The sequence below is a fragment of the Physeter macrocephalus genome, chromosome 15 (genome assembly GCF_002837175.3).
Source record: "Physeter macrocephalus isolate SW-GA chromosome 15, ASM283717v5, whole genome shotgun sequence".
Lineage (NCBI taxonomy): Eukaryota > Metazoa > Chordata > Mammalia > Artiodactyla > Physeteridae > Physeter > Physeter macrocephalus.
The window spans coordinates 49,430,158-49,447,186 of NC_041228.1; the positions used below are offsets into that span (position 1 = coordinate 49,430,158).

A 17,029-nucleotide genomic window follows, 5' to 3' on the forward strand; every position below is an offset into this window, starting at 1 on the left:
TTTCTTGTAATTTTACTTACTTTACTTATAAAGTACTTTTTAAGGGAGGCTTTGTTTTGCTTTTATATTTAAAGTTAAATTTTTACACTTTGCACACAGTTAATTTTGAACATTTTCAAATACCTTCAGTTTAGTCATGAGTTATATTTCTTAGGACACTATTTAGGTAACAGCAGATAGGTGTGATGAACTAACCAAACTATCACTGGACTAAACACTTTTAGCTTGAAGTATAATATCTCTTGCTATTTTCTGTCATTTCTTTTCCTTTTATGACATTACTAACAGGGTTTGTAAAACGAAGTGAACTATTAGTTTATGACGTACAGTAGCCACTAGGCATACTAAATTCACCCCCGCCCACTTTTTGACAGATATTACATATAAAATATAAGCTGAAGGCTATAGTTTTATTATTTTAAATTAATATTAGGTTAAAAAGAAATAAAGATGAAAAATCAAATTTTAGTTACACTATTACTAGTTGGGTCAAAATGTGACACTCATAAGTAACCTTCCTTGTTAGATAAAACTTAAATATGTTATTTTACAAGTAAATTTAAAGCATGCACATGCACAAACACACATAAAAACAACAGGTTTTAATGAGCAACAAGCTAGTATTGAGTTTGCCTTATAATCTTAACATAATGTAACCCTATAAAATGTCTCCAACTTCATGAGAAAAATAAGGATATAAACCTTGTTTATTTTACACTTTGTAATTTTTGATAGCAAATGACTTAAAACATTGAGCTTTATCTGTGAACGAAAAGATCCTACCATTTGTGTCCATGGATAAGAATATATACTTTTATTCTGTTACAAGCTTTTTATACTTTAAATTTGTATATATTTCTATGGCAAAATATTCATAGCATTTATTTCACTATCATGAAACTAAGGTTTTGCTGAATGTTTCTTATGAAATCACAAAATAAAAAAGATTCATCAAACAAAAACTCTATTAATGTAGAAGATACTACTTATCATCACAAAAAGTATGTGACTCTCAGTAAAATATGTGTAGTTAGAGTATGAAAAGAGAAGAATGAAGAAATTGCCACAGCATGGTGACCCCTAATGAAAATAAATCTATAGACTTATATTCTTTAAAATAACAACCCTCAGGTTGTTAGAGTTTAATTCCTCAGCTGGTTTTAATTGCTTGAATGTACTCTTTCAGGACTAGGTTCAATACAGTCCTGTATTGTCTCCACCCCACTTCAACCCCCAGAAAGGGGTAGAAACAAAAGCCTGAGAAGACAATCTGGAGAAATTAACTTCTACAGGACAAAACATGAAAGCTTAACTTTCATATAACAGCTTTAATGAGGGTTTCCTAGATGACAATAAAAACTGCCATTTTATTATCAGTTAGCCGTACTTTTAAAAATGTTTCCATTCTAAAAACTTAGCACTTCTTGAAAAAATTAAGTTTAGAAATTAAATGTGGGCTACCTCAAATCAGTGAAATCAATGAAGGTTACATACCATATTTATAATGGAATAAAGATATAGTAAATGAGAAAAGGAATTTTAGTTAATTTATTTCTGACTTGACAAGCTTCATGAAAAATATAACAAAATATATAGAAATACTTTGATTTTAAGTTCTGCTTAAATAAATGCTTTTATAGTTTTAAAAATATTTAAAGCAGGATCCCTATTAATTTCCATGTGTGTGATCTTATATGAGTTCATGAGTCATAGATGTTTTATAAATAGATGACTTCATATTTGTATAATTGCTTAATTCCAGTCACACAATTCATTAATACATTCATTCTAGATTAAAAGTAGATGGAAAAGACATTAAACTATCTAACTCAAACATAAAAACAATTTTCTTATCACTTTTATATGAGAATTCAGTGAGTTTTTCTTCCTTATAGGCATTATATATTTACAATACTTATCAATTTTAACTTTATATATATTTTTCCATGTATATTTTGAGAGAAAACATTTATCTTTATTTATTTCTTCCTCTTATTTCATTGACATTTTTCTGTTTTAAAAAATGTAAAACAGATTTCTATTTCTCTAAGGTTAAGATCAGGAAAGGATTTTAGAGATAACCTAGTCCAGGTGTAAAAAACTCAATTGCTTTAAGGGATAAGATAAATAATGTATACAGTGCTGGGTACAGGAGTAATATATATGGCAATAGGGAGTGATAGGTACTGTGATGAGCTGGAAAGTACAAATACTCTAGAAAAGCATTCAAAATCAGAATCATTTATAAAATTTGCTAGACCAGCAAAGCACACCTTTAAATTATATTTGGTTCAAGTGCTGCCATATGTCAGTCCTGCATCATATTCACTTCCTACCAAAGTCTAGACTGCCTCAGTTACATTCCATAGGTATTCATCCTTCTGTACCTGACTACCTGTGGTGACAGCATAAATATGAGACAGCCAATTCCACTCTCAATAGCTCTAATTCCTGCTTGCCTAAGATTTCTGTACTCATCTTGGCATATCCCTCACTCATTTAAAACATTTTTTGAGCACATACTATGTGACATGTACTAGGTAATGAAGATATAGTAGTAAAAAAGACCACAAGTATTCTGCTCCCATGGTCCTTAGATTCTATTAGGGGAGATAGTTGTAAGCAGAGAAGAAATAAATGACCCTGATATGTTAACATTGAGAAACACTACAAGAAATATAATAGGTGATGATGTGATAGAGGCTTGTGGGTAGTAGGAGTGGTTGGAAAATTAGTGTGGAGGTCAAGAAAGGCCTAAATTGTGAAGGGGACACTGATGCAGGGACTTTAGTGGAGAGAAATTTCAACCACACGAAGCTATTCAGAACAGTGTGTTGTAAGTACCTGAAATAGCCGTACAAAAGCAAAAATGTTAGAATGTTAAAATCAGCAAAAAACACTGTGGCATAGTGGGTAAGTGGTCAAGGAGGTCACACAGGTAAGCAGGGACCAGATTATGAGGCATTGTAGAACATGGCAAAGACTGGATTTTTAAATTTTAAGTACAATGGAAAACATTGGAGGGTTTTCAACAGGAAAGTGCGTGTTCTGATGTGTATTCAAAAACATCATTATGGCCTCCGTGTGAAGAATGGACTTCCAAAGTGGAAGCAAGGAGATTAATTTGTAGGCTGTTGAAGTAGTACAGGGGGACACAATGGTAGCAGTGGAGATGGAGCAAAGAGTACAGTTTACATTTTGTATGTAATCATAACAAGTTTTTCTTATGGCTTGGATTTTAGGGGTGAGAAAAGCAAATCAAAGACAACATCTAGGTTTATTGCCTAAATAATTGAGTAGATGGTGCCATTTCTGAAGATGTAGCAAAGAAAGGAAGGAATACTGGGGGAAGGGGACTAAGAGTTTGAAATGTTCATTTTCAGTTTTAGACACCTGCTTACACACCAATTAGAGAAATCAAGCAGGTAGTAACAGTTCACAGGGAAAGGTGGGTTGGAGGCACAGATCTGAGAGTAATTTCATATAAATTGTATTGAAAGTAAGGGCCGACATGAAATCTCATATGTATAGAGATAGCTAAAGAAGTGTAGATTAAATGATGGTTCTTTAAACAGATCTGTAAATTCAGATTAAAATGTCCAGTTTCACTGTTTCACATATAGCATGGAACTCAGTCCCTCAGACTCCTACTTGCCCTTTTCTTAATATACTATAATTTGATACTTGGATACATTTTGATCTTCATAGCATTTAGCTCTAAAATGCTATGTTCCTAAATCATCTCAGCATCTTCTCACAAATATACCCAAGACTCTCTTGTCATACTTCATTCTAGGCTGAACCGTTGAGGATTTAAGACATTTTCAAAGAAAGAAGACAAAATTTAGATCCATTTTGGTTTGTTTTATTTTTTTTACTACTAATAGCCAAACAGAAAAATACATTTATTTCCTATAGCTTAAGGTGTGTGTTTATGAAGTAATTCCTTTTTGTGTTTTTAAACTTATCCAACAGAGTACAAATTGATATTTTCAATTCTGTTGCATTTTTAATAAGGCTTCTGAAGAAAGAGATTTTGTATGATTATTTGGGTGTGAAAAAAAGTGGCCCTGGGTTTTGTGATAACAGAGGCAAGTAGTCTGACTCTAGAGTAAGAAAATAAGACAAGATGGATGAAGAAATGACCGGGTCATATGAAATCAACCTTGGAGCCACTTTCTGTTCAGTTTGAGTTCAGTATCCAGAAACATTAAAGTATGTCATTTCAGAATTTTCTATATCATTTATTTGTTCACTCAGAAGGAATTTAAGAAATTATTGCATGCTATTACACAGACAACTGTTTTGTCTTATGGTTATGACTCATGATCAAATCTAAAAAATGATGAATAAGTCCCATTTCCATTCATAATTTATTTTAAAGGATTGAATTACAATGCTTTTCTCAAAGAATCAGCAATTTAAAGTCATAATTCTACTGCAGAGATTATTGATATATCAGAAGAAAAAACTATAAGCTTAATTTATAATAGCTACTATCATTTGCTGACCTTACTGCACAAAATTCCAAAATTTTTCCATTATCATATCTAAATCTTAAACCCCTCCAAGTGGTTTATTTATATAATGTTCCAGGTGAATATGCTAATATACTTCTCAATGAACCCATAAGCCTATTTTTCAGGGAGAAAAATATCAGTGGGATGAGTTTATTTGTTCATGTTGAAATATGTTCAAATATGTTAGAAATTAAAATGCAAACCTATATTTATGAATAAGCCTCAGCATTTTTATAAGACAGCTGGATATAATGTGTATATATAATAATATAATGGACTGAATAATATTATTATTGAATATAGTTAGATGATTCTAATCACATTGAAGTTTACTGGACATATATCAAAGCTGACACAGCAGGTAACCTGAGGGTCCAATCTTATGTTGAATTTTTCAAAGATGGTGAAATGATCCCAAGTTATAGTTTTGCATTATCTACTGACAAAAAGAGGGAAAAATTGCTTTTATCCTGAAAAATTCATACCAGGATTATGTTCCTACTAGAGGGTACAATAAAATTCACATTCCATAAATATTTTCTTGAAATGTGATCTCAATAAATCTTATGTGTCTTGCACATAAGTGCTCAAAAAAGTGTTGGTAGGCAAATGGATCTATAAGCAAATAGAGTAAGGGATGAAGGAAAATTATATTGACACAATGAACATTAAGAATTTGAGTGAGGGCCCCAAGAGGGTAAGATGACAGGGGGATTAATGTAAGAATGCTATGTCAAGGGAAACACTAGCAGGAGTGTGGTAGAAAATTGTACTAAACTATGAATCAAAGAGCATTAGTTTGAGTTTCAACTCTGTAACATTCAGGAAGAGCAAATGTGACTAAGACATTACCTTTGAATAATATGATGCCCAATGCTTTGTCACTGACTGAATTGCGTGACAATATATATTATATTTATGTTGGGACCTCAGCATAAGTTTGTTTTAATATGCAATATAAAAGATATTTGAGGCATTTTAGTGAAATAAGATTAAAATAAAGTATGTATATAAGTTTACTTTATAGCTACAAAGCACTACATGAAGAATAGGTATTATTACATGAACATTGTTATAACTACATCTTGGAGAACAAACTTGGTTTCTGAATATGTAGTAATCTTCCTTAAATCATATGTAGAGTGTGATCCCATTGTCTCTAGGATTTTAAGTTTTTCCTGGATTAGCAAAATTTTAAAACTTGCTTTAAGTTATGGTTTATGCCATCTAAAAATGCCATTTATTGTAAGATACATCATAATTTAATCTATCATTGAGGGGAAAACTCTGCCCAGTATACTTTGACATAGTATTGAGATGTGAAATACCTATAATAGAGACGCAAAATGTGAAAAATTATGTATCTTAGAATCCGTGAAATGAGGTATTTGATGATTTCTCTGTGAGAAGTTTTCTTTATGATCAACTTCAGGAACCAGTTAATATATATGACTATTGTAAATCCCATTGAAATATTTACTTGAGAGAAGAGATCTGGAGATTCTGAGTGCAATCTCAACCCCATTAACCATGGTATATTCATCACAGCGTGTTCTGTGATAGAGGAATATTCAAAAATAATTTAAAAGCAGATGTTTCCATGAAAGAAAATATACTTTATTTTTGGTAGAACTTTGCACTCCCTACTTGTCTTCTTCAGAAAGATAGGCCTGGATACCATTATTTCAGCTCAGTGCTTCTCCCTGAAGATTTTCCTGATCTCTCTATCAAATCTGCCCTTATCTTCTATGTGACAACAATCTATGACAAACACCTCTACAGTATGTTTTGCTGTCTGGATAAAATCTGCCTTGTGGCTTATTATTGGGATACATCCTGAAACAATCATTTTTTCTTTTCCATGTGAACACTGAAGATGGAGGAAGTGCTAATATTCCACATATTATTTATCTGAGGTATCTGGGAATCTATAGCAAAACATTCTTTACAAGATCCCACAGCTCTGTAGATAAAGGATTCTCCATAGACCTGAAACAAGAGAATATACAGAAAAGACTGGATTTTTTTCTTCTTTTTCTGATTTAAGCCAAATGCCTAATCCCAAGATAATGCATTGTGTGTTACTTCACAAATCTTTTGGTGAAATGCTACCTTTAGCATATGTTAAGAAATGTTTAGTGGTGTGGGGGAGAAAATGTTGTCAAACATATTTGGTATGTGTAGAAGAAAGAATAGTGACTCTTGAAATGGAACAGACTGGTTGTAAGTCATTGTCCTCCAAGAATTCTCCTCTCTCAAACGGAGACAATGACGATTCTCTCATGAGTTTATAGTGAATAAACATTTGATGTAATGCATAGAGCATTATGCCTGCCCTAAAATAGGCAATATCACTGTGACCTCCCAATGGTTTCATGTCAGTTTTGTCAATCCTTTTGAGCATTCAGACATAAAATTTTTGACTCTTAGAACATATAGGCAATGATGAGTGATCCAAAGTAGGGAGGTTCACAATTTGTTCCATAGATGTCTAGTGGGTCTGAGAAAGTGGACCAATGGCCACCCTGTGAAGGGATGAGAGTTCTGACTCTTAGCAAGCTTTGCTTTTATCTGTTTATCCATCTATACACGAAGGACTCTAGTCAAGACTTGTCCTAAAGTCTACAGTCATATACCCAATTGCCTCATCAACAACTACTTTGATGTTTAACAGGCATCTGATTTTAACATGCTTAAAACCAAACTCACAATTCCTCAAACCTCCTTAACTTACCTTTCCATGTTTCCTTATCTCACTGAATGGCAACATTATTCTTCCGGTTGTTCAGGCCCCAAATTATTGAGTTATGCTCAACTTTGTTCTCTCACATACTGCATTCAATCCATTAGTAAGGTCTTTGGGCTTTTTCTTCAAAATAATATCCCAATCCCTTGAATTATCATCAGTTCTCCAGTACACATTCTAGCCCAAGGATTACTGAAATGACATCCTGACTGGTATCTCTTCTTCTACTTTACCTCCTTCAATCTGTTAACTCATAGCAGCAGTGTGTTCCTTTCAAAAATAAGTCGTATCTTGAAGGTCTTCTTCTCAAAATCTTCATTGGCTTCACATCTCTCTTAGAGGAAAACAAAAGGTTTTGCCATAGTTTAAGGGTCTATCTAATCACAGGTGCTGGTTCCCACTCTGACCTTGTCTCCCTTTTGCTAACTCAATTCTAGTCACTCTAGCCTCATTGTGGATGCTCAAGTGCTCCAGGCTTATGCCTGCCACAGAAACTTTTGATAACTAGTTACCCTACCTGGAAAGTTATGCTCCGCAAAACTACAGAATGTTGCTTCTCACTTCTTTCTGCTCTCTGCTCAAACAATGGCTTATCAAAGACCTTGCTATCCAGTAATTTAAAATGGCTGACACATATTCCTAGATAACTTTTTCTGCTTTGTTTTCTTAATAGATCTTACCACCTCCTATGATAGTATGCACTTATTGACAATTTTTTTTTTTGCCTGTACTCTCTACATATCCTAAAATGAAACACTGATAAGAGCTGGGGCATGTCTGTTTTGTCCAAAGATGTATTGCTGGCACCTACAGTAATGCTAGAAACACAGTAGGTACTCAATATTTGTTAAATAAATGAATGGGTAAATGGATCAAAATTATGCTTATTTCAAATGATGTATTCTGGTGCCTAAGTAAGATTTTTAAAAATAATGAAAACCTCTGATTTCTACATAGGTTGGTGATATCCTTTTGAATTGTAACTATGCTTAGCTAGAGTTTTAAAATTAATTTTTAGCAGACTGAATAAATATAAAATAACATATCCATTTTTAGCGTATTCAAAAAAGGATACAGAATAAATTGTGTACACTGTCTTTGCATGATTTAAATCAGTCTGTAAATCACTAACAAGTACATAGGTAGCATGCAGCAAGGATTTAATGAATGCTAGCTAGCTGTTATTGTTTGTATACATAATTGTCTTTCCTATGCATGTGTTGTTGTTGTTTATTTATCCTTTTCAGGTATTGGAGATATAGTGAAGAAATGAAAACCATGGATCCTGGTTATCCCAAACCAATCACAGTCTGGAAAGGTATCCCCGAATCTCCTCAGGGAGCCTTTGTGCACAAAGAAAATGGTATGCAACATGTGCATTATATATTTCATGAGCTTACTAAGTATTTGAATAATCTATCCTACTTGTTCACTATGTTAAATGATTAGAAAGTAACATACTAGGGCTATCTCATACTATATTTATATAAAATTTCCTTCATAGATTTGTATTTAATATTATGCTCAAGATGTTTTTTAACCTCAACCTATTTTAGTTTATAAGAAAAAAAAAGTAATTTTTAAAAATGAAGAGTGTTAATTCCTTTGAAGTAACCTCACTTATTTTCTACTAAAATTCATGTAAAAATAATAATAACATACATATGTGGGACAGGAGATGGTCACAAAGAATATATGTTATAAATGTGGGCTGAGGATTGTATAGCATGTTGAGGATTATAATTTTTCATGTGTGCTTTTGGCCTATAGTGTCAGCAAACAAGAAAGATTCCAGCTCAATACAGTAAGGCTAGAGTAGATGTATGATTGCTTAATAACAGAAACAGATCACAGAGATGCCTTGCTCTCCATCTCAGGATTCAGGATTCAGCCAGATCCTAAGGGAAGTTAGCCAAGCAATGGGTAATCAATACTCCTGTATCTGTTGGTAAAGTTTGAACATTTCTCTCCGCATTCAGGAATTAGTAAGTAGAAATAAACCATAATAATAATAATTCAAAATAAAATTTATACACAATATTCCAGAACAAAGGAAAGTGACATCAAACTGAAATACAGAGAAAAAGAAAATACCCTCTCAGATGATTTATAATAGGAATCAGAAGAAAATAATACATATGTAGGTCCTAAATAGCATGAAAAGTCTATAACGTATATGCAACAAGAACAAAATAAATATCACTTGCAAGAGGAAAATTAAATGCATCTGGGGGAGGAATATCAAAAAAAAATTAATGAAGAAACAGGGGAAAATGAAAAATCTACACCACCCACTGAAAACAATGGCTGATCATCAGCAAATTGCCAGAGTTTAAGAAGGCTTTACTCTGAGTACAAGCTTGACACCCAGGATGATACCAATCAGAAAAATCAAACACAAACTGTGTTTTGACCATTGTTATATGTAATTTATACTACATTCTGTGTAATGATATCCCACAAGTAAAACACTGTATGCTAAGTCAAAAAAGAACCTTGAAGCCCTGATTATAGCACTTACTGGAATTATAGTTTTTTGTGTATTCTATTGGTTCAGAGAATTAAAGGACCAAGTTAAGATATAGCCTGTATGTGACAAAGGCAGAAATCCACAGGAGAGGACAGATTGAAATGAAACATATCTATCTGAGATAAAAAGGAAATCAATAAGAAAATAAAGTTACAATGCAGTCAAATTGGAGGCAGTAAAACCATATCAATATATGGCAAAAAACTCCACAAACTATGCAGACGCAGAAGACAAAGAAGTGAAAAAACATGAAAGATAATCACATGGAAAGCAGAAAACTGAGATGATCCCCTAAAATTAGAGCTGTCACCAAGAATCTAAGGGGGAGAGGAGATTTCTTGAGGTTAGATTAAAGGGGGTTGTTTCAGCCCAGATAAAACCAGCTCTAGCTTACATTTACAGAAGTCCTACCACTGCTCTAGACTGCCCACAATAAAAGTTATCACACACTATACAAAAATATATGCAAAGAAAATTAAGCCAAGATCTTACCAGTGATTAAGTATAGCAAGTTTGATAAAAAATTTTCTATTTCTTTCCTTTATTAATATTCTAAAATGAATATAACTTTTATAATAAAAATAGCTTTTAAAATAAGTAATAATTATTTCAAAAGATTGAAAAAGTACACATAACATTAATTCCTTAGCATATTAACTGTTTTTTTCCCCCTGTTTCTATTCGCAAGTCCATTAAAATTTGAGATTTGATTCAGGTTCTCTGGAAATAAATCATAATTATATAAAGATAACAAAAAAATATTCTGGCTGCATCTTGCACAATGATTTTTCATATTCTTGTGCATCTGAAAATAATATTTGTTTAGTATAAATGGTTTCCTTACATTCAGAATTTAATATTTTCTTTTCACATGGCAAAGAATAACTTTGTAAATAACTGGCAAAAAAACAAAGCATGTTGGAAAAACCAGTGCTTACAAATGACAAAAAACTACAGATGAAACTTCAACACATCTATGTCTTCTGTACCTTACCTGGTCCAGCCCCTTCTTTGATATCCTTCAACACTGAGCTCACTTTTGATCTTTCAGGAATCCTTGAATATCCTTTTTGGTACACCATCCCTTGCACTCAAATTCTCATATTACAACAATCAATTTATATGCCTGTTTGTTATCCCCTCTAGTGTAAACTCTTCAAATGCAGTTACACAGTAACCATTCAATAAACATTAGTTGTTGAAATTAATTTTATCCCTTCCATTACTCTAGACCTCACTCCCTGCAGTGAAGGAGATCTATTTGTTTGAAACCCTTGTTCTCTAGGGTAACAATTTTAATCAATCTGGAACGTCTTAGTCTAGATAGTCTACCAATAGTAAATTCTCCACTTTTAATTCTCTATTCAAATCTCATGCTTGTGTTTTTTTATCTTGAACTCAAATTTTACACAACTTCTTCCCTTATGTTTTTTATAGAAGAGCAAGCTCAATTTATTGAGTAAACACACTTATATTTATATAAATATAAATAAATTTATATACTCAAAGTAATTCCCTATAAGGATAAGTCCATGCACATGATACCTGACAGTCATAAAATCAGAGATGATAGAGCAATGAAATGTTTTCTCTAATTCTTCACCCTTCCACCAAGTAAGAATTTCTTCCTAGGGATCTTCTCCTTATGGTAGTTTTCAAAAAAAAAAAAAAAAAATCTCAGAAGCTTAAAATTGAGCTATAGAGTTTTGAAGGATGTGTTCATATTAAGGTGGCATATGCCTTCCTATAATACCTATTGATATTAATTCTGCCACCTTGGCCAATGAAATGTGAATATGTGGTGCGATTTATTGACTTCCCACCGTCTATCAGTTGTGCTACATAAATTTGTTATCTAACTTAATTGTCCAACACAAATACCTCTTTACCTCATTTATAATTATTTATGAATGAGGAAAACAACATCAGCTAGTTTAATTAACTTACTCATGATAATGCAAGTGGTGATATTATATATCTACAGTTTGAAACTAGACCATTCTAGCCTCACTGAATTGCTCTAATGCACTCTCTCCAAAGAGGAAAGATTAAAACATCTTTTCCTACATTATATCATTAAGGTAATTGACAATCTGTCATGTCACGCCAGATTTTTCATTTTGTCATGTTAGATATACCTTAGGCTTTCTCAGAATGTAGCTTCCTAATCCATCATCATCCCTGTTTTCACCTGTAACATCTTAATTTAACAATTTTCTTATTTTCCTCTTTATTTTTAGCCCCTGAAAATAGCTACAATAATCCAAATGATATTTGACTTATGCCATATTTATATAAATATAAATGGCATATGACTCATCATATATGCCATATATATATGGCATATGACTTATGCTATATATATATATATATATATATGGGAATTATTTCTTCTTGCTTTTGACAGTGTTTTAAGCAATGGCATGAGTTTTTAACTTATACTAAAATTGTAGTAAATAATCACTGCATTTACCCGCCTTCAAATCTCTAAGTTACTTGCTGTCAAGCCCTGCCTCTTAGGTATTCTATATTCTCTCCTTAGAAAATGCAATTTTAAGGTTAATACAAGATTCTGCTTTAACACTGCTGTATTTTATTTTCCTGATTATAGCTCCACTTTTAGCCTGTTAAAATAGTTTGAATCTTGATTCTGTTGGTGTATTAATTCTCTACCCCGACCCTCACTCTCTGTTAAAATCTACACGTGGGATTCAAATAAATATTTTCACAAGACCCAGGTTATTCATTCACATTTGTTAAACATTAATTAACCTTTTACTAATAAATATACAATAGTGGAAAACAGAGAGAACACACAGACACTGCCATGCAGGACCTTCTATGAAGTTATAACAAGACAGCTATGGTAGACAATTTCTCCTTACATTTTAGGACTAAGCAATAGAACAGTCACCAGTGAAAACCAATCAAATACAAGAAAAAAAAAGTCATCATATAATTCATTACAGCCTAACTGACTTCTACCTCAGAATTTCTCAAAAATGATACTTCAGGTAAGAGTTCATCTGAAATTTCTACTCTTATTAAGCATAACATCTACAAGATTATAACATCAAAGCTACTCACAAAAGAAAAAAATGAGTATATAAACGTTTCTTCAACCCACTGATATTTCATAAATGGTTAAAAAAATATTGAATGAGATGAATTTTTCAGGATCAATGTTTGACAGATATCTATTACCAAGATTTCAGGCTACTTCTTTTCAATTACTTTTATTCTCTTAACTCCTGCTGACTAGACTTCTTACCTCTAACAAGTGTATTCAGCCAATTACAATTCTACTGTATATGGAGTGTATTAGTATAAAACTTGGCCTGCAGACATGATAAATATGAAAATAGAAACTTCTGAATTTTTACATGATACCCAGTAGTTTCATAGTAATTAGCTTTGACTAAAAATTAAAGATGAGGACACTTCCAGCTGTTGGTTTCCAGTTTACAAATATAAGAAGTACATTCACCTGTCTGGAAGGTCTGTTTCATTCTAGATCAATGCCATTATTCAATTATAATCATCTAATTCACTTTATTTGGCAAGCCCTCGACATTTCTTAATCCAAGCTTGTTGAGGAATTACGTTGGAGTTCATTAGCGTGATCAAATACCAGCTCCCTGCAGAAAAATTTGAATCTACATACACCTGTTTTCACTTGGCAAGTTGTTCTGATTGCAAAACTGCCCTTCAAAACTAAAAGCAATAGCTGATTTTCATGGCATTGAACAGAATGATTTCTAGAATTAAGTGACCTGAAGTGATGGTCTATCCTAGCTGAAAGTTTTTGAGAGATGTCAGAGTTTTTTGTTGTTATTGATTTAGGAGTGCTCTCTATCACCACCTGTGATGTTGAACCAAGGAGTATTTGTGAAAAGACAAAAATCTCTAAAGGATCTGGCCTTAGAAAAATCATTAAGATTCAGGCTCTAAAGCTAGACCAAGATTTAAATCCTTTTTTCAACAGGACTAGGGCATATCATTTTATCTCTGAGCTTCAGTATCTTTGTCTGAAAAGTATAGGTAGCTAATTCTACCTGACAGAGTGTTTATGAAGATTAAAAGATGTCATTTACTAAGTTTTTAACACAGTGATTCTTCCATAATAAGTGCTCAATAATAAAGGGGAAAAACCCTCACTAATGATTATTAACTCAAAAGTAGGCATACTATTCAAAATTAGACATCTCCCAAAATATAGTTTTTAAGTGATTATAACATTAAAACATTCCTTATTTTCTTGAATTTTATCTCAAGGTCACAAAGAAACTTGACATGAATGAGATACGGACAGAAAGAAAAACCTGGGCTTGTTCCCAGGAAAAAAAACAAAAGTTAAGAGAATAGTCCTAAGGAAAACATATATTTGTAGTTTAATTGACACAAGTTTACAAATCTATTATCTGCATCCATAATGTTTTGGAACATAAATCATGTGTTGCTAAGTTACTTGAGCCTTCTACATACTACCTCTTCCCCCATGAAATATACGTTAGTTGGCAGTATTAAAGATAGAATTATAGATGTATTTATACTCTATTCATCCTTTACGCTAAAAGGATTAATAATAGCTTTAGAAGTTCTGTAAAATGTAGCTAGGTGATAAAAATTTAACATAAGCTAAGTATATAAGAAAGTTAAATTATGAGGACAAAAGAAGAGACAAAATGGGCATGGCCTAGAGCTGAAAAAGTTACTGCACAAAATACAATAAATACCTATTTAATTATTAAAATTCCTAGCATACAAAAGGAATCACCTCTAGTTTCGTGATTTATGATTTCTTGTGATTTCTTTTCCAAATGACAAAAACAAACTTGTTCCTTAGGAGGAGTACAACTATTCTTGATGCTAAGATGATTAGAAATTTCCTTTGAGGCGTTTCATGGAGACGCCTCCTTATGATGTATTGCACAATGTTCTCAATAGCTGCATGAGGGCAAACAGGGCTTCTGTTTATAAGGCTGTTTCAGCATCTTTCAATACAGGTTGATACTCTCACACTAATGTGTAATTCTGTACCAGCAATCCTATAAGCGAGCAACAGGATGAAGTTCTCTTTGCAGTGTAGACTAGGAGTAGATGTATAAAGCGTGGTCTTTCAACAACTCTGTGCAAATATTATTTCTCTCTTTCAGCTGAGCTTTCCCTAGGCATTTGAGAACACAGTTTCTGGAGCACAAGAGCCAGATCCATTTCAGTAGACAGCTGATCTGGGAATAGTGTTTTCTTCCTACAAAAATTGAGTGACTTTAACATACATCTTTTAAGTAGCCTATTAATTAAATTTCTATACATATACACTTTTACAAATAAGTGGTTCCTGTGTGTGTGTGTTTCCCCCCCACCAGGCTTTACGTATTTCTACAAAGGAAAGGAGTATTGGAAATTCAACAACCAGATACTCAAGGTAGAACCTGGATATCCCAGATCCATCCTCAAGGATTTTATGGGCTGTGATGGACCAACAGACAGAGATAAAGAAGGACACAGCCCACCAGATGATGTAGACATTGTCATCAAACTGGACAACACAGCCAGCACTGTGAAAGCCATAGCAATTGTCATTCCCTGCATCTTGGCCTTATGCCTCCTTGTATTGGTTTACACTGTGTTCCAGTTCAAGAGGAAAGGAACACCCCGCCACATACTGTACTGTAAACGCTCTATGCAAGAGTGGGTGTGATGTAGGGTTTTTTCCTTTCTTTCTTTTCTAGGAGTTTGTGATAACTTGAGATTCAAGACAAGAGCTGTTATGCTGTTTCCTAGCTAGGAGCAGGCTTGTGGCAGCCTGATTTGGGGCTGACCTTTCAAACCCAGAGGGTTGCTGGTCCTGCACATGAATGGAAACGCACTCATGGGGAAGCTTCCATGATGCACAGTACCTGCCGTTTTTCAGTCCTTTGTCTTTTTTTGTCATTCAGTTCTAGGCCTTTCCTCTGCACGCTCAATGCCCAGTAAATTTTCAGGATTACCTAAAGAGAAAAGAGAAGACAAGATTCTTCTTAAAGGTTTCTCATATGTTTTTTCTGATGTCTGAGCCCATTTCTGGGGGAAAAAAAAGCAAAACAGAAAACCCACAAATTTTTGTTTTACAGCAAGGAATAAGAAAATGTTAATAAAAAACCCACAATTGAACGTTCAGGAAAGTGTGAAGACCCAAAACAGCTTTGTCTCCAAAGAAGATAGCTCTCTGACTGCTATGGACAGTCTCCTACGCTTCGTTTTTTTGGGTGGGAGACCTGGAATACAGATGTAGGACTTTAGACTGTTGGGACAGCCATTTTCCAACAAACAAGGGGCCAAAATATCTGCAATATTGTAACAGCCTTAATACTACATCCATTTTTCGTTTTATACAGCTGTTCTCAGCTATGTTCTCAATGTTTCATCACATTTATATTCACAACTATATTCAAATGGGACCTTTTAATTGTTTTGAAGTGTTTCTAAACCCCTTCCTGCCACCTTACCCCTATATCATTGTGATAATCTCCCCAAGTTGTATTAGGCCACTGCCCCAGGCCTTCCATGGGTCTGTCAGGAATATCCATTATAAGTGGAGCAAAAAGCAGTATGTCTTTAAAGTGGTTTAAAGTGACAGTTATTTTATAAGGATATGTGACACTAGTAATACACTGGTGTAACCCTTTGAGAACTATCAAATCAGCTTTCAGAGTCTTAGGATCTGATAAATTATTGAACTGGGCAATGGTAAAAACAGGCACAGGTTCAAGAAGTTCAGGTTTTTAAAACAGATATCCTATAACCCCATTTAATGCTTAAGGCATTCACACTACTACATAAATGCATTTATAACAAACAGAAATGCTGTTACTTGCCAAAAATTTTCTGGCAAATAAAAAGGTATTTTATTAAATATCTTGTAAGAGTGAAATTTTATTTGAACAACTGATTATAACAGCCTGTCTTTTCTGTTGTTGTTGTTAGACACAACACACAACACAATTTTTGCTTTAAAATCCATTGCATGAAAACTCAATTTGCCGTGGAAGATGCCATTAGCATTGCCATCTAAAAAATGAATTAAAATGATGACTCTGAGATTGCATGAATATCCTCCAGTGTATTAGCTATCAATCACATGTCAACCATAGTTCTCAAAGGGTTAGTGTGGCTTCTGACATTTAGCCATCCATTTGATAGCTGACAGAGCCAAGAGACCACCAAAGCATTTCATTGTTGAGTGTAATT

At 33.3% G+C, this 17,029-nt stretch overlaps 1 protein-coding gene across 1 annotated transcript in view; it reads left to right on the top strand.

Annotated features, from left to right (window-relative positions):
* Positions 1-16,691, top strand: part of MMP16 (matrix metallopeptidase 16) — a 382,560-nt gene extending 365,869 nt beyond the window's left edge. Inside the window, exons 9-10 of the mRNA XM_024127030.2 lie at positions 8,514-8,629; positions 15,166-16,691. Coding sequence (XP_023982798.1) covers positions 8,514-8,629; positions 15,166-15,500 — 451 coding nt within the window. The 3' untranslated portion in view covers positions 15,501-16,691. The remainder of the gene's footprint in view (positions 1-8,513; positions 8,630-15,165) is intronic.
* Positions 16,692-17,029: the final 338 nt, after the last annotated feature.